The 23801-nt window shown below is 45.7% G+C and overlaps 1 protein-coding gene across 1 annotated transcript; it reads right to left on the minus strand.

The window, feature by feature from the left end:
* On the minus strand, nucleotides 1-22531 carry LOC140361582 (death-associated protein kinase 2). The gene is made up of 13 exons (XM_072447303.1): nucleotides 22303-22531; nucleotides 13757-13892; nucleotides 8724-8945; nucleotides 7300-7438; nucleotides 5005-5131; nucleotides 4403-4451; nucleotides 3384-3410; nucleotides 3139-3291; nucleotides 2049-2094; nucleotides 1727-1816; nucleotides 1572-1649; nucleotides 987-1081; nucleotides 1-96 (listed from the first exon to the last, which is right to left on the minus strand). Exons 2-12 carry the CDS (start codon nucleotides 13816-13818, stop codon nucleotides 1001-1003), a joined length of 1074 nt encoding a protein of 357 aa, XP_072303404.1. The 5' UTR covers nucleotides 13819-13892; nucleotides 22303-22531; the 3' UTR covers nucleotides 1-96; nucleotides 987-1000.
* Between the last annotated feature and the right edge of the window lie 1270 nt (nucleotides 22532-23801).

The following is a 23801-nucleotide window of genomic DNA, read 5'->3' on the forward strand; positions in this document are numbered from 1 at the left end:
GGCGTGGTCACTTGTGAGTGGTGAACAGCAGTTCACAGGTGGATGTTTTCTCCTGTTGACCACATTCACATGCCACTGGTGTGAGAATGTTCAAAACTACGGAAAGAAGGAAACATGCACATGTCAGAAATCAGTCCTACTTCAAGTCCAAGCTGCTCAATGGTCAGTCCAAGCTGCTCAATGGTCAGTCCAAGCTGCTCAATGGTCAGTCCAAGCTGCTCAATGGTCAGTCCAAGCTGCTCAATGGTCAGTCCAAGATGCTCAATGGTCAGTCCAAGCTGCTCAATGGTCAGTCCATGTCTTTGATTGAGAGCGTTTTTTAGAACGATGTGTTTTGGGATGTTCTGTGCTGTGTTGATGGTGTTGCTCCTCCTGGTTAAATGAAGGTATAAATAAACACATAGAGAGAACATACAAATATGTGTCATTCGAAATATGACAAGTATTTCCACAGTGCGGCATTTAACTCTCTCATCTTGCATTTATTAAAATACAATTTAGTTTTAATTGCTGAAAAACACCTTCAAAAAGCTGCTTTCTTGCTGTGATTGGCTTGCCTCTCCACAGACATGTTTAATGACATACTCTGGAACATTTTAGGCAAAGCAATAACATCTCCATGTGGACCTCCCCCAGAAAAGTGACATAGTGCTCCTTTAAAGAAGACTGATATTTGATCTTGATACGTTTCTGTTTGTATTTAGTCTATTCAAGATTACTTCAATTACTTTGAACAAAATGCAATGTTAAAATGACTTTTATAACAGACAGGTTCAGACTGTCTACAACAGTCAGAATGATGACATCACAGAGCATCGGGATCATGTGAAACTGAACTTTAAGAACGCAGCACAGACTCTGGGTGTGGGGAATGCATAAATAGAACAAAATACAACTGAAAGTCAGCTAATGAGAGGAATCCAGTAGGACTTGGTCAAAAAGATGAAATGTTTGCTCCTTTAAACCAAATGTCCTGGTGTAGTTACGTTTCAATGGCGTTCTAAGTGGAGCTGCTGAGGCGCCGTCGCAGTAAAGAAGCTGGTTTGACCTGCATGTCCTCCACGTCGCTGTCACACTCTCTCTGTGGGAACAGAACACACTCATGGGTACAAGTACAAACACACGGGTACAAGTACAAACACATGTGTCCTGAGGCATGTACGCTGAAGCTGGAACAGTGGGTGAACTTGTTCAGTGGGACTATGAAGCTGGGTTCTTCCAGGGGGCAGATCTCTGTGGGAAGCTGCTTTGTGAAGTGGGGCACCTCCCCAACAAGACATGAGTTATATCTCTAAAGGTCGCCCAGAACCCCGGCCCCAACCAATGAGAGGGGAAATGAAGGGGACTAAACTGAATGAAGACCTGGCTCAGGCTTCAAGGGCTTGAAGCAGTTCACGCAAGAACATTAGAAATAGCAGCAAGAACGGAGTTGATGAAAGACCGTATCGCTTCATCAAGTGCCATCTGGAGAGACAAGTCAGGGACAGCGTTGAGCGACTCTCGGGCAGAAGGCTCTGTCCACCTCCTGCTCCAGGTCCTAGTGCACAGAGAAAACCCTGATGTCATGTCACCTGCAGCGGGTCGGCCTCGGTGTTGGTCCTCCTGCGCTGACGGAGGCTGAGCACCATCCGCACCATGTTCAGGGACATCTGGACGGACGAGGGACACAACGTCAAGGTGAAATGTGATTACAATATACAATTACTGATGATAACGAGACATGTACCTTCCATTTCCTTTTGGCATTAAACCTCTTGAAGTTTTTCATGTTGATGGAGGATCTGTTCCTCTTGTCCACCTGTTTACGTGTGATGGGCTGAAAGAAGGAAAACACCTGATGCCACGTCTGAGCGTAACATGGTCAACATCCCACATGTTACGATATCCCCCTGTGTGTTACTCGAGTACAGTGTGTTACTCGTGTACAGTGTGTTACTCGAGTACAGTGTGTTACTCGTGTACAGTGTGTTACTCGAGTACAGTGTGTTACTCGTGTACAGTGTGTTACTCGAGTACAGTGTGTTACTCGTGTACAGTGTTACTTTTACCTTTATCCAGGGGTGGAGCAGGCACTCATCAGCAGTCATCCTGTCCCTGCACACAGAGGTCAAGTCAGGTCAGAGCCTCTGTCAGGTTCACACAAAGTACTTTACAGTACATGTACTCTCCCTGCAGTACATGTACTCACCCTGCAGTACATGTACTCACCCTGCAGTACATGCAGTACATGTACTCAACCTGCAGTACATGTACTCACCCTGCAGTACATGCAGTACATGTACTCACCCTGCAGTACATGTACTCACCCTGCAGTACATGTACTCACCCTGCAGTACATGTACTCACCCTGCAGTACATGCAGTACATGTACTCACCCTGCAGTACATGTACTCACCCTGCAGTACATGTACTCACCCTGCAGTACATGTACTCACCCTGCAGTACATGTACTCACCCTGCAGTACATGTACTCACCCTGCAGTACATGCAGTACATGTACTCACCCTGCAGTACATGTACTCACCCTGCAGTACATGTACTCACCCTGCAGTACATGTACTCACCCTGCAGTACATGTACTCACCCTGCAGTACATGCAGTACATGTACTCACCCTGCAGTACATGCAGTACATGTACTCACCCTGCAGTACATGTACTCACCCTGCAGTACATGCAGTACATGTACTCACCCTGCAGTACATGTACTCACCCTGTAGTACATGTACTCACCCTGCAGTACATGTACTCACCCTGCAGTACATGTACTCACCCTGCAGTACATGCAGTACATGTACTCACCCTGCAGTACATGTACTCACCCTGCAGTACATGTACTCACCCTGCAGTACATGCAGTACATGTACTCACCCTGCAGTACATGTACTCACCCTGCAGTACATGTACTCACCCTGCAGTACATGTACTCACCCTGCAGTACATGCAGTACATGTACTCACCCTGCAGTACATGTACTCACCCTGCAGTACATGTACTCACCCTGCAGTACATGTACTCACCCTGCAGTACATGTACTCACCCTGCAGTACATGTACTCACCCTGCAGTACATGTACTCACCCTGCAGTACATGTACTCACCCTGCAGTACATGTACTCACCCTGCAGTACATGTACTCACCCTGCAGTCGGCAGCAGCAGCTTCTGGATGAAGTCCTTGGCCATGTCACTGGTGGATTTGAAGGGCCCCTCCTCAAATTCATACTTGAGATCGATCACATTGTTTAGTGTCTCTTCGTCAGTGTCTCCTTGGAACGGGGACAGTCCACTCAGACTGAGAATGGACAAACAGATATTGTAAAGAAAAAATGCAATGTTTTAACAATTAACTTCATAATCATTCTTATAAAAGAAATAGTAACTTACAGAATGTAGGTTATGACCCCAATGCCCCTACAATCAAACAAGAGGTGAGCATCTTTATATATTTAACCTTTCTGTCCATGTGAGAGACACAGTCTCTTCATTTAAGACCAGGATTAAACGTTCCTCTTTGGTCAGCTGTTGGTCGGTTAGGAACAGAAATATAAACCTACAGTTTCCCTGCTGCGCTGCCACAGGAGCAACCACCGTATTTTCCGGACTATAAGTCGCACCTTATAGTCCGGGGGGGGGGGGGGGGGGGGGGGGGGGGGTGCTGCTGCTTCTGCTACTACTACTACTACTACTACTACTACTACTACTACTACTACTACTACTACTACTACTACTACTACTACTACTACTACTACTACAGAGCGACTTATATGTGATATTATTTGGCATTTCATACTCCAGTGCATTGGCTGGTGCGACTTATAGTCCAGAAAATAGGGTATGCTGGGGGAAGTATGGCAGCTTAAGCACGATCCTCTGCTTCCCCCAGGAACAACATTTCATATCTTAGTTCACTTGTGTCCGTTTACTGCCGTCACATGTTTTTCTCACATGTAGGAACGCTCTCTACTCTAGATGAACTACTCTTCGTCTGCTTGGATGACCCGTCTTACACGTCAGTCCTTGTCCGTCCACAGTTAAAGGTCTCGCTCCTTCACTGTGGTTCTCCCTTGCAGAGGAGGAGGTCTCAGGACAGAGGATGTGTTCTGAACGTTGTTTACTGTAATCTGTTTTTCACTGTCGCCTTCGAGACAAATACATATACGTGTCATAAATATAAATTGAATTGAACTTATGGACCTTTATGAAATGCATGATTTTGTCATCTGATTTTAAATGTTTTACTAAAATACATTTTCAAGGACTCAGGTCCATGTTTTAGTAACAATCTCCCTGTGAATAAAAGAATGTTTTTTGTCCACTCCCTTCATCTTAGAAGACCACTGTCTCTAGCAATGGAGTGAATATTATTGGTTCTTAATGTTTTGCCTTAAATAAAAGTGACTCACCACATGTCTGCCGCCGTGGTCAGAGGCTCAGACTTAATCACCTCAGGAGCTGTGAAGACAAACAGCGTGTTATACAAGTAGAGGATGTACATTATATACACTTTAACAGTGGAAACCAAAAAACATTTTAAAAGACAAAGTCTGGAATTGTGCACAATTTCCAAATGGATCAAAAAACACATGTTAAAACAAACAGTTTTGTCCCGTGTCTTTGGGACTTTAAGGCGCTTCTTCTTCCCGCGCTCTGAACCTAGCGCTCATTATAACGTGCGTCTAATTTATAGATTTACACTGACAAACTGCCACCAGGGGGCACTCCAGCAGGAAGCACAAGCGTTTGACACGCTGTAGAAGAAGACGTCAGTGGAAGCTCTGTCCAAGGGACACATGTTTTCTATAGTTTAAACTTCAAAACGCTGTGTGAAAAAATAGTTTAAAGAGGAAGTTTATAAGCGACAGAATACAAAGACACGCAGATATACGGCAAGATATACGGCAAGATATACGGCAAGGCATATATATATATATATATATATATATATATAGGGGCTGGGGAGTCAGGCATGTGTGGGGTCACCAATGTACTGGGTGGAGGTACTCACCAATGTACTGGGGCGTCCCGCTGGTGCTCAGGTACTCCTGTCCCGGCTCCAGGCGCTGTGCCAGGCCGAAGTCGATCAGTTTGATATTGGGCTGTGAGACTTTCTCAGACAGCATAATGTTCTCCGGCTGCACACAAGAGGACAATGAGGACTAGAGGACAAGAGGACATGAGGAAATGAAGATATGAGGACCAGAGGACATGAGGACATGAAGATATGAGGACAAGAGGACTAGAGGACAAGAGGACATGGGGAAATGAAGATATGAGGACCAGAGGACATGAGGACATGAAGATATGAGGACAAGAGGACTAGAGGACAAGAGGACATGAGGAAATGAAGATATGAGGACCAGAGGACAAGAGGACATGAGGAAATGAAGATATGAGGACATGAAGATATGAGGACAAGAGGACATGAAGATATGAGGACAAGAGGACATGAAGACAAAAGGACATGAAGATATGAGGACAAGAGGACATGAAGATATGAGGACAAGAGTACATGCGAACAAGAGGACATGAAGATATGAGGACAAGAGGATGTGAGGACAAGAGGATGTGAGGACTAGAGGACAAGAGGACATGAGGAAATGAAGATATGAGGACCAGAGGACATGAGGACATGAAGATATGAGGACAAGAGGACTAGAGGACAAGAGGACATGAGGAAATGAAGATATGAGGACCAGAGGACAAGAGGACATGAGGAAATGAAGATATGAGGACAAGAGGACTAGAGGACAAGAGGACATGAGGAAATGAAGATATGAGGACCAGAGGACATGAGGACATGAAGATATGAGGACAAGAGGACTAGAGGACAAGAGGACATGAGGAAATGAAGATATGAGGACCAGAGGACAAGAGGACAAGAGGACATGAGGAAATGAAGATATGAGGACAAGAGGACTAGAGGACATGAGGACGTGAGGACAAGAGGACTTTCTTTGGTTTGGTTTTGTATTTAAATCTTTTCAGTGAAAACAGAGTCATATTTTACACAAATATGACACATGTAACATTATAATTATTTTTTCTTAAAACACATGAAAGAAACAGACAAAAAAGACTAAGACCAAGTCCAAAATAAATGTCCCATTTATTCCAGATTAAGTGCAAATGTGATTTTTGTCCATGTCCCATAATATGTCCCATATGTCCAGTCCTCGATCATCGGTTAAGTTTGTGTCATATTTGTCTTTGTGAATATTCCAAATATCTATGACTCTGTCCACGGCTGGAGCCGAGGCCCAAATACATGATCCTGAAATCCAGTGTCAAAAACATGTATTTTATTTATATTGTATAAATCAATCATCAAGTCATAAAATAACTGTGAAGAAGAAAATGTCCAAATCCTGTTTTTATTTGGGAAATGTCTCTTCTGCTGAAATGAATCTTTTTATTTTTACATTCACGTTGATCAGAAGCGATGTAGGATAAAGACGTTTACTACTTGATTTATTTCATTTTGCCCTCTTTATTTGACAGTTATATTCACTTTGACCCTGATCAAACAAGAAATACATAAAGAAAAGGTCACTTTAATTTGACAGATGAAGAATGGGAAAATATAATATAAGTAAAACCACAAATTCACAGGAAGTTCTGTTGGAATTTAGTTTTTGTTTTTAAACACTGTGTCAAAGTGCTCACTATTATATTATTATTATAAATACTAAGTGCTGCTTATACTGTTCATCACACGTGTTTAGTCCTGTCTGAGGTGAACAAAGTATTAGAAACTCTCTGTAACAGGCTGGACTTCAGAACCATGGATCTGGGCCTTAAAACTCACACCATGGACACAAGAGATGGAACTCTCTGGTCCTCGTCCTTCTTCTGCGTTAGAGGATCACGATTATTCACGTGTCTCACTCTGAGTTCTTCACATGAAGCAATCCGGCTAGTCTCTGGCCAAAAGCCGCCGGGACGTAATAAAATACTTTACACTGATACAACAGCGGAAGAAGCAGAATAATCAAAATTGTGTTAAATCCAGTGGTCGGAAAAGCACAGTCCACAAATGTAAAAAGCGCCACTGAGTGCAGGTTTTCTGCAGGTTTTTTTCCGCCCACTTTGTTTTGACCACAAAGCAGCTCTGATTGGTTCCAGTCCTGCCCGTGTGCCCTAAATGCCGTGTGATTGGCCTGAGCCAAGTCTGCTCAGGACACAAGTCGTTAGAGCCAATGTTACGAAAAGGCGGATTCCGGTCCCGATTCAAACCACTGAAGTCCTCATGCAGACATGCTTGTGATGTGACATGATGCATTCAGGACTGTTTGTGGTGTACCTTGAGATCGAAGTGTGCGATGTGCTGCGCGTGCATGTAGGACAGGCCGTTCAGGATCTGATGCATGAAGAAGATGGCCTCCGACTCCAGCAGCTCATCTTTCTCAGCGATGAAGTCGAACAGCTCTCCTCCGCTCATCCTGCACACACACACTTTAGTTTAGTACTACAGTACTAAGTACACTTTAGTACTACAGTACTAAGTACACTTTAGTACTACACATCGGTGTAATCCCTCCTTCGTCCAGGAGTGTTCCACTGTAGAGGTCAGGAGGTCACGCCTGGTGGGCAGGTCCAGATGACTACACCCAAATCTGTTTGTACAATAGAGCACATCTTGTACATACACAAGCACACATGCAAATGGTTCTGTTCATTTACATGTCTGTCGTTACAGTTTTGCATCATCCTTCAACAGAAATATAAAGTAAACAGAGCCACATATAAATGCACACGTATTTACATCTGGCAAACTCTGGACTCTTTCTAAACCAGAGGTGTCCAAACATTCATTATAGGCCTGTATAACGTCAAAATCTTTGTTATGGAAGTTCAGTTTAATTTAGTTTATTTATTTATATGAATGGGACAGCATTTATTAATTAACAGCTAATGCTGTAAATACAAGATCAAGGCCAGTTACGTGACCCAGATTGGGCCTGGAGCCAGGCCTGGGGGGGGGTGCTCCACGGCGAGCGCCCGGTGGCCGGGTCTTTCCCCACAGCCACCGGGCACAGCCCGACGTGGGGCCGTCCTCCCGTGGGCCGTCCTCCCACAGGAGGATCCGTAGGGGGCCGTGTGATCTGGGCGGGGGGGCCTCGACGACCAGATCTACGGAAACAGAGACTAACTCTGCTCGCTCATGATAACTCGTTACATGCTCGCTCATGATAACTCGTTACATGCTCGCTCATGATAACTCGTTACATGCTAGCTCATGATAACTCGTTACATGCTAGCTCATGATAACTCGTTACATGCTAGCTCATGATAACTCGTTACATGCTAGCTCATGATAACTCGTTACATGCTAGCTCATGATAACTCGTTACATGCTAGCTCATAATAACTTGTTACATGCTAGCTCATGATAACTCGTTACATGCTAGCTCATGATAACTCGTTACATGCTAGCTCATGATAACTCGTTACATGCTAGCTCATGATAACTCGTTACATGCTAGCTCATGATAACTCGTTACATGCTAGCTCATGATAACTCGTTACATGCTAGCTCATAATAACTTGTTACATGCTAGCTCATGATAACTCGTTACATGCTAGCTCATGATAACTCGTTACATGCTGGCTCATGATGCTAGCTCATGATAACTCATATTTCAGGCGTGCTCCTTAATAAAGCAGCTCTTTTAAGGCCATTGCTGTTCAACCTAAAGTCAGGTTGAGGGCCCCTGTGGGACTCACAGTTCCAGGATGAGGGCCACTTCTTCGCGGCTCTCAAACAGATCTTTGAGGGCCACGATGTTGGGATGTTTGAGGGCCTGCAGGATGGACATCTCACGCTCCACCTGGCTCCGGTCCAGTCCATGGAAGCTGCGCGTGTTCTTTAACACCTTGAGGAACTTGGCGGCGTAGAACTGCCCGGAGGAGCGCTCACGCACTCGACGCACCTGCCCGAAGTGGCCACTGGGGGAGACACAGAGCAGCATGTCAACTATAGAATATTCTTATGTAACATGATCAGAAAGCATGACATAAACTTTCACTGCTCTGCAGACGGCACACGCTGTAATGATCAATAAAACCTGATCAGACCAATCAAGGAGCCAGACTTAAGCATGAAGGAAATAACACTTAATGCTCTGCTTGTCATTGTACAAGGCCCCAAACTTCTGCGAGACTCTTTATCCAAGCAGATCGTCACTGGACAATGTCAGTGTAGCTTCCAGTTCTGCAGTAAGAAATCTGGAGTCTTATTTGACCAAGAGCGTGTTTATGAATCAAGCCTTTTTAACACCCTGTGATTTAGCAGTTCTCCCACTTTTTAATGATGTGATATATTTAGGTGCATTTCCACTGTGAGAGACAGAATCCAAGCACCGGTTTGAGCTCGTCAGCTGCATAAAGAGCCCTGTCCACCCCACAATCGGTCAGACTCCTCTCACTGCCATGGTAGTAGACCACAAGGCTGGAAAGGGTCAGGGGGAATTGGTAAGCAGCTTGTGAACAAAGAGCTACTGTTTGAAGAGGTTAAAGATGACCATCAATCTCCCTCGGACTGGAGCTCCATGCAAGATCTGACCTCGTGGGGTCTTAACCATGATGAAGGTGAAGAATCAGCCCAGAACTACAGGAGGAGCAGGTCAATGACCTGAAGAGAGCTGTGGCCTCAGGTTCAAAGGTCACTATCTGTAATACACTACGTCATCACGGTTTAAAATCATGCGTCACACAGAAGGTCCAGACCCGTCTGAAGTTTGACCATCGGACTGAACCAGAGGATCATGTGAGAAAATCACGTGATCAGACGAGACCAAAATAGAACTATTTGGTATTATTATTTTATTATATTATTATTTGGAAGCAGGAGAACTATCCCAAGAACTCCATCTCTACTGACGACTTCACAGGGGACAGGACGACTGCACAGGGGACAGGACGACTGCACAGGGGACAGGACGACTACTCAGGGGACAGGACGACTGCACAGGGGACAGGACGACTGCACAGGGGACAGGACGACTACTCAGGGGACAGGACGACTGCACAGGGGACAGGACGACTGCACAGGGGACAGGACGACTGCACAGGGGACAGGACGACTGCACAGGGGACAGGACGACTGAACAGGGGACAGGACGGCTGCTCAGGGGACAGGACGACTGCACAGGGGACAGGACGACTGAACAGGGGACAGGACGACTGAACAGGGGACAGGACGGCTGCTCAGGGGACAGGACGACTGCACAGGGGACAGGACGACTGCACAGGGGACAGGACGACTGCTCAGGGGACAGGACGACTGCTCAGGGGACAGGACGACTGCACAGGGGACAGGACGACTGCTCAGGGGACAGGACGACTGCTCAGGGGACAGGACGACTGCACAGGGGACAGGACGACTGCACAGGGGACAGGACGGCTGCACTGTGTTAAGGAGAGGATGAATGGGGCCATGTATTGTGAGATTTTGGGCAACAAGCCTCAGTCAGAGCTTGAAGACGGGTCATGGCTGGTCATGACAATGACCTGAAGTTCACAGCCAGGATAAGAAAAAAGTGGCTCCGTAAGAACCATATCAAGGTCTGGAGAGTTCTAGTCTCCAGACCACAATCCAATAGAAACTCTCAGGAGGGAGCGGTGTGGGCTTGTTTGTTTGGTTCCAGACCTACAGGGATGTAAATGGGGCATAATCACATATATCTATTGTACCTAAGTCTACATCTGTAATGTTTTTGTCTTTGTTGAAGATAAAAAGTCTATTCTAGTATACATCTTATGTGGGTGTACAATGTGTATAATGTGTATAATGTGTATATTATCAGTCAACCCTACATTATGTATTCATTTACAAAATGTATTATTTATAAATGTACCGGTCCTCTGTGAGTTTGAGACTATCTAATGTCGGCTGAACATGTACATTCCAGCTGACTCCACTGAAAAGGGATCCCTCAGAGTGGTTTGTAATCAGAGCAAAAAACGTTAGCGTAGAAAGTCAGGTCTCTTTCTGTGGGAGAAAACACATGTATCAAAGTAACTCACTTCCATTAATAGTCCCTTTGACCAGTACAAATTAGCTTTGACTTTGTGTTCAAAATGATTTTCAAAACTATTCTGCTTGTGGTCAATACGGTCATTCCCCTCTTTTGTTTGCCCCGTAAGGAAAAGTAAAGTCTGATAAAACCAAATGTTGTACATTTTTGATCATCTCCGTCATTTAAATGGGTTTCTTGTAAGTATATAATATTTTTTTCCATTCTCATCTTCTCAAGTATCTTTGACCATTTAATTGGACTCAATAGGCTATTAACATTTAAAGCTATTTGATTTTTTTTCAGATGCCATTGTATAAACCAGACCTGGGCAAACTACGGCCCACAGGCCAGGTACAGCCCGTTTGTCTTTATAATCCGGCCCACCAAATATGCAAAGTAATATTTAAAATATATATATATATATATATATATATATATATATATATATATATATATATATATATATATATATATATATATATATATATATATATATTTTATTTTGTATTTATTTTTTGCCCTTAGGCCAGACTTGGGCATGTGTGTCCACAGGGGCAAGATGTGGCCCTCGGCATGTTTTAATCAGGCCCCAAGAAAGATTTTAGTTTCTATTTTTTAACTGTCTGTAACATCTGTCAACTTGTGTCCTTAATAAAGATGACATGAAATGAATTAAATAATAGATTCAATACCATATATTTGACAGAAAAGAGATTAGATAGATATATAGATAGATGGATCTATATATCTGTATCTATATCACACAGGAATAATCTCAGACACGTGGGGGTCCCACAAGGCGAGGAGGGGGACAACATGGATATAACCCCATGTCAAAGTGCACATTATTCACAGGGCGGGGCTGAATGTTGGAGGGATTCTGGTTGCCAGGAGACTCACCACTATTATGTGTTCTGGGACATAAAAGATAGAAGAACAGGGGGACAGTTACAATTGCTTAATTCCTGTTCAATCTGCTTCTCTATTATTGATCAATGACTCAACTCTGAGACACCCACCAAGGCAACTGCAAATACATTGAATTAAAGGAGCTCTATGTCACTTTTCAGGTGGAGGCTCCGCTAACTATCTTTATGCCATTAAACGGATCTGTCTTATTCAATTACATTTGTTTGTATTGTCAAAAATATGGGCTTCTCCTCAGAACAGAGGCTTCATTTATAAAAGATTGGGTAGAAATTTTGTTGAGCAAGTTCGAACTCCTAGTGGCAAAAAGAATCATATGCCACATAAAACATTGTGTGCTCTCCACCCACACCACGCCCTATTCACACCTTTAACTAAACATGAGCCAATAATCAGTGGGTTTCACCGACTCGGACAAAGAGGGAGGAGAAGACGCTCCAGACAGAAGCAGTCGCATCAAAGATTGAATCACAAATACACATTAAAGTGACTCAATAATATTTGGACAAAGTATTTTTAGTCGATTTTCTGGCTGTGCTTCAGACGCTTATGGATCAGCAATGTTTGAATGAGACGTGCGTGAGGAATGTTCACACACAGAAACATGCACATGGTCAGAGGAGGGTGCACGAGAGGCACAGATGCCCTCCCTGAGAGAATGAGAGGGAGAATGTGTGGATCAGGACGAGGAAACGCTTCTGCTGCAGCAAAGACAAGAGTCAAAGACAAAAACATGTCAAGATATGAAGCTCCATCAGGCTTTGATGCTGCTGTAAAACTCCAACAAACTCCAGTTACTTCTTTGAGTGCACGTGTCAGGGTCGGGCACAGATTAGGACATGATCGTATTTATTTGGACAGGGACGGCCCTCAAAATCAAGGTCTTTGTTACAAACGTGTCAGTGCGAACGGACCGAGGAAAAGCACCAGGAAAGTACGCACAACCTCAAATGCAGATCTTTTTAGAGTAGTGCACAAACATTCTGTATCAGAATCAGAAAAGATTTACTGCTATTGTCAGCGAAGAACATTCAACAAGCTTTTGTGATTCAGTGCAACATACAACAAGGCAAGTTTATTTGTAGAGCACATTTCATACACGAGGCAATTCAAAGTTAACACAGCAGGAAAAATGCATTAAAATCACAAAGAAATTACAGAAACAATTTAAGACATAAAAGAGAAAAGTGCAAAGAAAAATCCTCTCAGTCATAAACACAGCTAAACAAAACTGTTTTTATCTTAGATTTGAACATTGTCAGAGAAGAACCTGTCTCACATCTTCAGGAAGAATGTTCCTGACTCTGGCACCAGCAGGAGGCCGGTCCATGTTTAGTCCTGACTCTGGCACCAGCAGGAGTCCGCTCCATGTTTAGTCCTGACTCTGGCACCAGCAGGAGGCCGGTCCCTGAGGTCCTCAGTCTGAGATGGTTCATATGGCACTAACATGTCCAAGATGTACTTTGGTGCTAGGCCATGGAGAGACTTGTACACAAGCAGAGCTGCTTTAAAGTCTCTTCTCTGAGCCACAGGGGGCAGTGCAGAGACCTGAGAACAGGACTAATGTGATGGTACTTCCTGGTTCTGGTCAGGACTAATGTGGTGGTACTTCCTGGTTCTAATCAGGACCCGAGCAGCAGCGTTCTGGATGAACTGCAGCTGTTTTACAGCTCGTTTGGAGAGACCAGTGAGCGGCCGTTACAGTCTAATCTACTGGAGACAAATGTATGGATATACAATGAACTATAAAGAAGCAAAATATATCAAATAATGAGGCCAAACATAAGCAGTAAAGTTTCAGCTGATTCTCACCTTCCCAAAACCTCTTCGAGTTCATAGAAATCTTCCACGTTGGCTGGTTTGAAGAGGGCCATGTTCACTGGCGCTCTTCACTGCTGGAGGGGTAAATACTCGCAGTCTTTCCATCCGGGACCTTCACTGACAGACTCTAGAACAGACACAAACAGCTTCTTATTCCCATGTTTCATAAGGATTGATCACAAATAACTGAGCAGACGGTTAGTTTAGGCTACAAGCTTGAGCAGTAAGTGAGACAAAAGTCTTCAAATGAAACTGACCAGAGGAGACAAGGAAGTGACAAAACAACATAATAATGTGAAATCAAAACGAGATCAATGCGACTTAAGGCCTTGATGGACAACCATGTCCAAATGTATGATGGGAAATGCAGTGCTGTGTAACTGACAGATGATCTGACCCCATCGGTTCTGGAAAAATATATCAGCTCTCCCCTCGGCTTCGGACGCCCGCTCTCCCCTCGGCTTCGGACGCCCGCTCTCCCCTCGGCTTCGGACGCCCGCTCTCCCCTCGGCTTCGGACGCCCGCTCTCCCCTCGGCTTCGGACGCCCGCTCTCCCCTCGGCTTCGGACGCCCGCTCTCCCCTCGGCTTCGGACGCCCGCTCTCCCCTCGGCTTCGGACGCCCGCTCTCCCCTCGGCTTCGGACGCCCGCTCTCCCCTCGGCTTCGGACGCCCGCTCTCCCCTCGGCTTCGGACGCCCGCTCTCGCCTCCAATTAAAAGGATTCTTTCAACATATCAAAGCTTTTTGTGTTATTTTCTTTCACAATCTGGTAGAAAACCCTCAATACCTTTTGTCAAATCTGTGCTGTTGCCAGGCAGCGTGGCAGCGATGCCCATCATTGCTGCTTGCGGCGATATTTTATAATATTTTATCGTATTACTTTGTCCTGCTCTTTGGTCTTGTGTTTGGCTCCTGTTTCTTGTTTTTATTTATTTTAAAGCCTCAGCCTCTGCACATGTGTTTCTCTGCTCCAGCAATTTACTGGTTTGAGCCGTCACTCTCATGTTGAAGTGTGGCAGTGGTTTTGAGCGCTGACGCACCTAAACGCTGTGCAGTGTGTTTAGGCCAATGCAGCGCCTCAAATAAGTCTTGGACAGTTTTCCCTGCGCGTGTTCGATGAGCTGTAGATCCACTCTTGCTTGTAAGTGCCAGTCGTACTTAGGAGTCTCGTTGACCACATGCATCACTTGCTAAAGGCGTTTCCAGCAGTAGTTGAAACTTTGAAAGTGGCGATCGAACCCGTGACCGCCGCCGGTGTCGGCGTCGCACTCTTTTTCTTATCGTCACTACGTGATGTGAGCACTTTTTGACCGTCACGCAAAATATCTCCAGCGCTGCTGCCCCGGGCGGGCCTGTCGCCACAGCAGCCAGTGGGTCAGCACTAGATCATACACTCCTAACTCATACTGACTTCCGTGAGTTAGGGGTGTATGATCTAGTGCTGACCCAGCCGCTCTGCACGCTGACCAAATATGAGCATCTGCAAACATGGACGTGTCCCTGGGTAAAACGAGTGATTTTCATATCACAGACGATTTTTTTCCCGCAGCTTTTGGATTTTCTCTCACAATTTGACATTCTCGAAACGTACGGCCAGTAAATATGCGATAAAATGTTTAAGGTCGAGTTTTGGGTTACTTAATAATCATTTACAACAATCTCACTTCCAGTCCAGAGGGAACTCCATTGGTTTAAATGGAGAGCGAGGGAAAAGTCTCGCTGCTAAAACACAACTCAGGGACCGGCCTCCTACTGGTGCCAGATGTTCTCCTGACCAAACAAGTCAACACTGAACACAATCCCTGGACGGTCCGAAAACAGCTTTTTAGTCCGTGTAAAATGTATTTTCTCTGGAGGTCTGCACCGTCTGAAGTAATATTCACTACAGTCATATTCAGCACGGTGGTTATGTTTTTCTTCTTTATTCGACTTATAAAACATTGCACACATTTTTGTACTTCACTATTAAGTAATAACTTAACAATACACAGTAATAAACTTGTACTTTTTAAGCGCAAAAGATGATACATATGGTTTCTTCATGAAAAAGTGAGGTTTGCAGACCAGAGCCCACAGCGGCACATGACAGGAGAAGAGGAGGAACCATGAGGAAGAGGAGGAGCCATGAGGAAGAGGAGGAGCCATGAGGAAGAGGAGGGGCCATGAGGAAGAGGAGGAGCCATGAGGAAGAGGAGGGGCCATGAGGAAGAGGAGGAGCCATGAGGAAGAGGAGGGGCCATGAGGAAGAGGAGGAGCCATGAGGAAGAGGAGGAGCCATGAGGAAGAGGAGGAGCCATGAGGAAGAGGAGGGGCCATGAGGAAGAGGAGGGGCCATGAGGAAGAGGAGGGGCCATGAGGAAGAGGAGGAGCCATGGGGAAGAGGAGGAGCCATGAGGAAGAGGAGGGGCCATGAGGAAGAGGAGGAGCCATGAGGAAGAGGAGGGGCCATGAGGAAGAGGAGGAGCCATGAGGAAGAGGAGGGGCCATGAGGAAGAGGAGGAGCCATGAGGAAGAGGAGGGGCCATGAGGAAGAGGAGGAGCCATGAGGAAGAGGAGGGGCCATGAGGAAGAGGAGGAGCCATGAGGAAGAGGAGGGGCCATGAGGAAGAGGAGGAGCCATGAGGAAGAGGAGGAGCCATGAGGAAGAGGAGGAGCCATGAGGAAGAGGAGGGGCCATGAGGAAGAGGAGGGGCCATGAGGAAGAGGAGGGGCCATGAGGAAGAGGAGGAGCCATGGGGAAGAGGAGGAGCCATGAGGAAGAGGAGGGGCCATGAGGAAGAGGAGGAGCCATGAGGAAGAGGAGGAGCCATGAGGACGAGGAGGGGCCATGAGGAAGAGGAGGGGCCATGAGGAAGAGGAGGGGCCATGAGGAAGAGGAGGAGCCATGAGGAAGAGGAGGAGCCATGAGGACGAGGAGGAGCCATGAGGACGAGGAGGGGCCATGAGGAAGAGGAGGAGCCATGAGGACGAGGAGGGGCCATGAGGAAGAGGAGGAGCCATGAGGAAGAGGAGGGGCCATGAGGAAGAGGAGGGGCCATGAGGAAGAGGAGGGGCCATGAGGACGAGGAGGAGCCATGAGGAAGAGGAGGAGCCATGAGGACGAGGAGGCGCCATGAGGAAGAGGAGGGGCCATGAGGAAGAGGAGGGGCCATGAGGAAGAGGAGGAGCCATGAGGACGAGGAGGAGCCATGAGGAAGAGGAGGGGCCATGAGGAAGAGGAGGAGCCATGAGGACGAGGAGGAGCCATGAGGAAGAGGAGGAGCCATGAGGAAGAGGAGGGGCCATGAGGAAGAGGAGGAGCCATGAGGAAGAGGAGGGGCCATGAGGAAGAGGAGGAGCCATGAGGAAGAGGAGGAGCCATGAGGAAGAGAAGGAGCCATGAGGACGAGGAGGAGCCATGAGGAAGAGGAGGAGCCATGAGGAAGAGGAGGGGCCATGAGGAAGAGGAGGGGCCATGAGGAAGAGGAGGAGCCATGAGGACGAGGAGGAGCCATGAGGAAGAGGAGGGGCCATGAGGAAGAGGAGGAGCCATGAGGACGAGGAGGAGCCATGAGGACGAGGAGGAGCCATGAGGAAGAGGAGGAGCCATGAGGACGAGGAGGAGCCATGAGGAAGAGGAGGAGCCATGAGGACGAGGAGGAGCCATGAGGACGAGGAGGAGCCATGAGGAAGAGGAGGAGCCATGAGGACGAGGAGGAGCCATGAGGACGAGAGGACAAAGACAAGCTTCAGGAGGAAACAGACGACAAGAGCCAGAGATCTACATCAAGAGTAAAACAATGAGTGACGCCACCGAGGAATTTAAGACGGAAGTAACATTCAGTAACTCCTTTTGCAATCAAGAAATACTCCACAGGCAACGACACAGAAGACACCAAGAGACACCAAGAGACACCAAGAGACACCAAGAGACACCAAGAGACACCAAGAGACACCAAGAGACAAGACATACAGGGACTGGTACTGACCATGTCTCCGGAAGACACCAAGAGACGCCAAGAGACAAGACATACAGGGACTGGCACTGACCATGTCTCCAGAAGACACCAAGAGACGCCAAGAGACAAGACATACAGGGACTGGTACTGACCATGTCTCCAGAAGAAACCAAGAGACGCCAAGAGACAAGACATACAGGGACTGGTACTGACCATGTCTCCAGAAGAAACCAAGAGACGCCAAGAGACAAGACATACTGGGACTGGTACTGACCATGTCTCCGGAAGAAACCAAGAGACGCCAAGAGACAAGACATACAGGGACTGGCACTGACCATGTCTCCGGAAGACACCAAGAGACGCCAAGAGACAAGACATACAGGGACTGGTACTGACCATGTCTCCGGAAGAAACCAAGACACGCCAAGAGACAAGACATACAGGGACTGGTACTGACCATGTCTCCAGAAGAAACCAAGAGACGCCAAGAGACAAGACATACTGGGACTGGTACTGACCATGTCTCCAGAAGAAACCAAGAGACGCCAAGAGACAAGACATACAGGGACTGGCACTGACCATGTCTCCAGAAGACACCAAGAGACGCCAAGAGACAAGACATACAGGGACTGGTACTGACCATGTCTCCAGAAGACACCAAGAGACGCCAAGAGACAAGACATACAGGGACTGGTACTGACCATGTCTCCAGAAGAAACCAAGAGACGCCAAGAGACAAGACATACTGGGACTGGTACTGACCATGTCTCCAGAAGACACCAAGAGACGCCAAGAGACAAGACATACAGGGACTGGTACTGACCATGTCTCTGGAAGAAACCAAGAGACAAGACATACAGGGACTGGTACTGACCATGTCTCCAGAAGAAACCAAGAGACGCCAAGAGACAAGACATACAGGGACTGGTACTGACCATGTCTCCAGAAGAAACCAAGAGACGCCAAGAGACAAGACATACTGGGACTGGTACTGACCATGTCTCCGGAAAAAACCAAGAGACGCCAAGAGACAAGACATACTGGGACTGGTACTGACCATGTCTCCGGAAGACACCAAGAGACGCCAAGAGACAAGACATACAGGGACTGGTACTGACCATGTCTCCAGAAGAAACCAAGAGACGCCAAGAGACAAGACATACAGGGACTGGCACTGACCATGTCTCCAGAAGAAACCAAGAGACGCCAAGAGACAAGACATACAGGGACTGGTACCGACCATGTCTCCAGAAGAAACCAAGAGACGCCAAGAGACAAGACATACAGGGACTGGCACTGACCATGTCTCCAGAAGACACCAAGAGACGCCAAGAGACAAGACATACAGGGACTGGTACTGACCATGTCTCCAGAAGAAACCAAGAGACGCCAAGAGACAAGACATACAGGGACTGGCACTGACCATGTCTCCAGAAGACACCAAGAGACGCCAAGAGACAAGACATACAGGGACTGGTACTGACCATGTCTCCAGAAGACACCAAGAGACGCCAAGAGACAAGACATACAGGGACTGGTACTGACCATGTCTCCAGAAGACACCAAGAGACGCCAAGAGACAAGACATACAGGGACTGGTACTGACCATGTCTCCAGAAGAAACCAAGAGACGCCAAGAGACAAGACATACTGGGACTGGTACTGACCATGTCTCCAGAAGACACCAAGAGACGCCAAGAGACAAGACATACAGGGACTGGTACTGACCATGTCTCTGGAAGAAACCAAGAGACAAGACATACAGGGACTGGCACTGACCATGTCTCCGGAAGACACCAAGAGACGCCAAGAGACAAGACATACAGGGACTGGTACTGACCATGTCTCCAGAAGAAACCAAGAGACGCCAAGAGACAAGACATACAGGGACTGGTACTGACCATGTCTCCAGAAGAAACCAAGAGACGCCAAGAGACAAGACATACAGGGACTGGTACTGACCATGTCTCCAGAAGACACCAAGAGACGCCAAGAGACAAGACATACTGGGACTGGTACTGACCATGTCTCCGGAAAAAACCAAGAGACGCCAAGAGACAAGACATACTGGGACTGGTACTGACCATGTCTCCGGAAGACACCAAGAGACGCCAAGAGACAAGACATACAGGGACTGGTACTGACCATGTCTCCAGAAGAAACCAAGAGACGCCAAGAGACAAGACATACAGGGACTGGCACTGACCATGTCTCCAGAAGAAACCAAGAGACGCCAAGAGACAAGACATACTGGGACGGGTGTCATCTGAGGAAAACCTTTTGTCCTCCAAAAGTGTAACATGCTGGACATTATTAGTGTCAGAATATGAACAAGAGTCACATTTATAGAACTGTCATGAGTCACGTCGCGGTCACAGCTATTATCATTATTATCATGTAATAGTTATGTAATATGTAAATGACGTAACTATTATCATGTAATAATTATGTAATATGTAAATGACGTAACTATTATCATGTAATAATTATGTAATATGTAAATGACATAACTATTATCATGTAATAGTTATGTAATATGTAAATGACGTAACTATTATCATGTAATAATTATGTAATATGTAAATGACGTAACTATTATCATGTAATAATTATGTAATATGTAAATGACGTAACTATTATCATGTAATAATTATGTAATATGTAAATGACGTAACTATTATCATGTAATAGTTATGTAATAAGTAAATTACATAAGTAATATCATGTAATAGTTATGTAATATGTAAATGACATAAATATTACATTATAACAGAGTTCATTCATGACACACTTCACACACTTATGTCATGTTGTAGTGATTATGATGATGTCCTTGTGGTGAATAATGATCATAGTTTTTCATGAGTTAAGTTGCAGTTTGTGAGTTTTATGTCATCAAAACGTGCCATTCCATAAAAATGCAGATATTTTGCAATGTCCACATTTTTATGATAATTTAACAAAATAAATGTACATCACGTGCAATTATTTGTCAAATCCTGAATATTGGATGGTTTAAATGGCGCTTGTGTTGCTACATAACAGTTGTAGAATGTCGTATAGACTTTAGGAGCCATGAAGCACAATGACCTCTGCACATGTCGTATAGACTTTAGGAGCCATGAAGCACAATGACCTCTGCACATGTCGTATAGACTTTAGGAGCCATGAAGCACAATGACCTCTGCACATGTCGTATAGACTTTAGGAGCCATGAAGCACAATGACCTCTGCACATGTCGTATAGACTTTAAGAGCCATGAAGCACAATGACCTCTGCACATGTCGTATAGACTTTAAGAGCCATGAAGCACAATGACCTCTGCACATGTCGTATAGACTTTAGGAGCCATGAAGCACAATGACCTCTGCACATGTCGTATAGACTTTAGGAGCCATGAAGCACAATGACCTCTGCACATGTCGTATAGACTTTAAGAGCCATGAAGCACAATGACCTCTGCACATGTCGTATAGACTTTAAGAGCCATGAAGCACAATGACCTCTGCACATGTCGTATAGACTTTAAGAGCCATGAAGCACAATGACCTCTGCACATGTCGTATAGACTTTAGGAGCCATGAAGCACAATGACCTCTGCACATGTCGTATAGACTTTAAGAGCCATGAAGCACAATGACCTCTGCACATGTCGTATAGACTTTAAGAGCCATGAAGCACAATGACCTCTGCACATGTCGTATAGACTTTAAGAGCCATGAAGCACAATGACCTCTGCACATGTCGTATAGACTTTAAGAGCCATGAAGCACAATGACCTCTGCACATGTCGTATAGACTTTAAGAGCCATGAAGCACAATGACCTCTGCACACAATGTGGAACCAAATAAACGGCTTTAAAACAAACAAGAGCAGAACAAATGTTGCATCAGAGTTTAACACATCCAAATAAGAACAGACAATGTCATTTGTTTTATGAAAGAAATAGTGTTAGAAATGAAAGGAAAATGATAAATATGTAAATATGTAAATATGTAAATACAGTAAAGACTCGTTTGGTCGAAAACTAAATATTATTCATTAAGTTTCCAGAGAAACAAGCGGCTTTAATAAAGGTTCTGAGGAAACAGCAGCAGGTGTGTGAGTGTGTGTGTGTGTTGTTGTTGTGTGTGCGGGTGTGTGTGTGTGTGTGTGTGTGTGTGCGTGTGTGTGTGTGTGCGTGCGTGTGTGTGTGTTGTTGTTGGGTGTGTGTGTGTGTGTGTGTGTGTGTTGTTGTGTGTGCGGGTGCGTGTGTGTGTGTTGTTGTTGGGTGTGTGTGTGTGTGTGTTGTTGTGTGTGCGGGTGCGTGTGTGTGTGTTGTTGTTGGGTGTGTGTGTGCGTGCGTGTGTGTGTGTTGTTGTTGGGTGTGTGTGTGTGTGTGTGTGTGTTGTTGTGTGTGCGGGTGTGTGTGTGTGTGTGTTGTTGTTGTGTGTGTGTGTGTGTGTGTGTTGTTGTGTGTGCGGGTGTGTGTGTGTGTTGTTGTTGTGTGTGTGTGTGTGTGTTGTTGTGTGTGCGGGTGTGTGTGTGTGTGTTGTTGTTGTGTGTGTGTGTGTGTGTGTGTGTGTTGTTGTTGTTGTTGTTGTGTGTGTGTTGTTACCTGCGGGAGTAATGACGCGTGTGCGGCTGGAGGACTTTCTCTTCTCTCGGGAGATGATCAAACACCGTCAGACGTGTCGGAGTGACCACAGGCCGGACACACGCGGGGTCCGCGGCCAGGTCTGGTCCGGTGCGGTCCGGTCTGGTCCGGTGCGGTCCGGTCTGGTCCGGGTCGGTCTGGTCCGTTGCGGGGCGCACTGGGCTCGCCTGTCTGCGGGAGACGAGTGCGGACACGACTCTACGAGCGCACGGAGAATGCGGAAACTTCACTTCCTCCAACCAAAGAAGAAAGCTAGAGAGTCATGGGATGCGTTACCATGGCAACCACGGCAGCCATCTTGTGGTTGTGAGAGAAGAGAATTTCTATTACAGAAAAGCCAAGAAAATGTCTAGATTAAGTCTTTAAAATGACATATAATTATATATCTGTGGTTGTAATAATGGAGAACTCTATCTGTGTCTGTCTCTGAAATATGAATATGAATATGAATTAACCTGCATTGACTGGTCTGTATTTTATGAATAACTATATAAAACGAGATGTCAGTGCACCACCTGGACGCAAGCATTGATCATTATTGTGTTTCCTTACACCGTTACTAGGCTACTATAATACAACTATTTATTACAGAAACGTATTTTGTCAAAAATGATTAAATTGTAATTGAAAGTGCAGCTCCTGTAAGTGTGTTCCTCCAGCAGACGACAGTGAGAACATGGATCTATGAACATAACTTTATTACAGGTGCGTAACTGTCGTGTTATGCCATGTTATCTCCATTAAAGTGTATAAGCTTTATTTATGTGGTACATAACAAACAGCGCTATTTCTTGTGTTTAAGTGCAACAAGAAGTGCATTTGTGTTTCCACTGCATTAATATTGCACTGAAAACAGTGCCATTACATTACAGCCCGGTCAGGGAACCCTGTAGTAGCAGGTTCATACATGCAGTGGTTCCAATGTCTACATGGAACTGTAGTAATTAAACTTGCTCTTAACATTAAAGACATTTTTTTTAATGCATTACTTTAGCTTAACAGGACTTTTAGAATAAACACATACATACAACATATTTGCGAGGTGGTTTCACAGCAGCTGAAGGTTTTGCAAACAGGAATCGGTGGATCAGGTGAATCAGGTCCTGGAGAGTGTGGCTCTCCATCATGTTTGACCTGTCCATCTTTGGCAGTGACGATGGGTTTCAGGTGTTACAGAACTCTTCCTTCCATTTAGACCAAGTTTGACCTCGGTGGGCCTCACTGATCAGACCTTTGTTTCCAAGGTCAGGAAAGTAGTTTGAATCTGTTGCCGTGGCATGTGCTGAGCTGGGCTCACACTAGTCGCTTGGATGGGAGTCGGTATATAGATCGTAAGCGCGCTCAAAATATGTGGCCAAAAAAACGCTGGACGCCCTGGACGCCCCATAGACTTTGATTGTAAACTGGATGCTTCAACGCTGTGAATGCTCTGTAACAGTTCTGTTATCTTGTAACAGCAG

The sequence above is a fragment of the Eucyclogobius newberryi genome, unplaced genomic scaffold (genome assembly GCF_026437365.1).
Source record: "Eucyclogobius newberryi isolate DKJ021-1_F unplaced genomic scaffold, fEucNew1.0.hap1 SCAF_16, whole genome shotgun sequence".
NCBI lineage: Eukaryota > Metazoa > Chordata > Actinopteri > Gobiiformes > Gobiidae > Eucyclogobius > Eucyclogobius newberryi.

Bases quoted from the DNA above. Each gene is read 5' to 3' on its own strand.
- LOC140361582 (XM_072447303.1), bottom strand. From the start codon at position 13,818: ATGGCCCTCTTCAAACCAGCCAACGTGGAAGATTTCTATGAACTCGAA. The intron at 1,817-2,048 runs GTAAAAGTAACA...TCCTTCTTTCAG, and splicing joins TGCTCCACCCCTGGATAAAG to CCCATCACACGTAAACAGGT. The intron at 1,082-1,571 runs GTGACATGACAT...CTGTTCCCACAG, and splicing joins CCGAGGCCGACCCGCTGCAG to AGAGAGTGTGACAGCGACGT.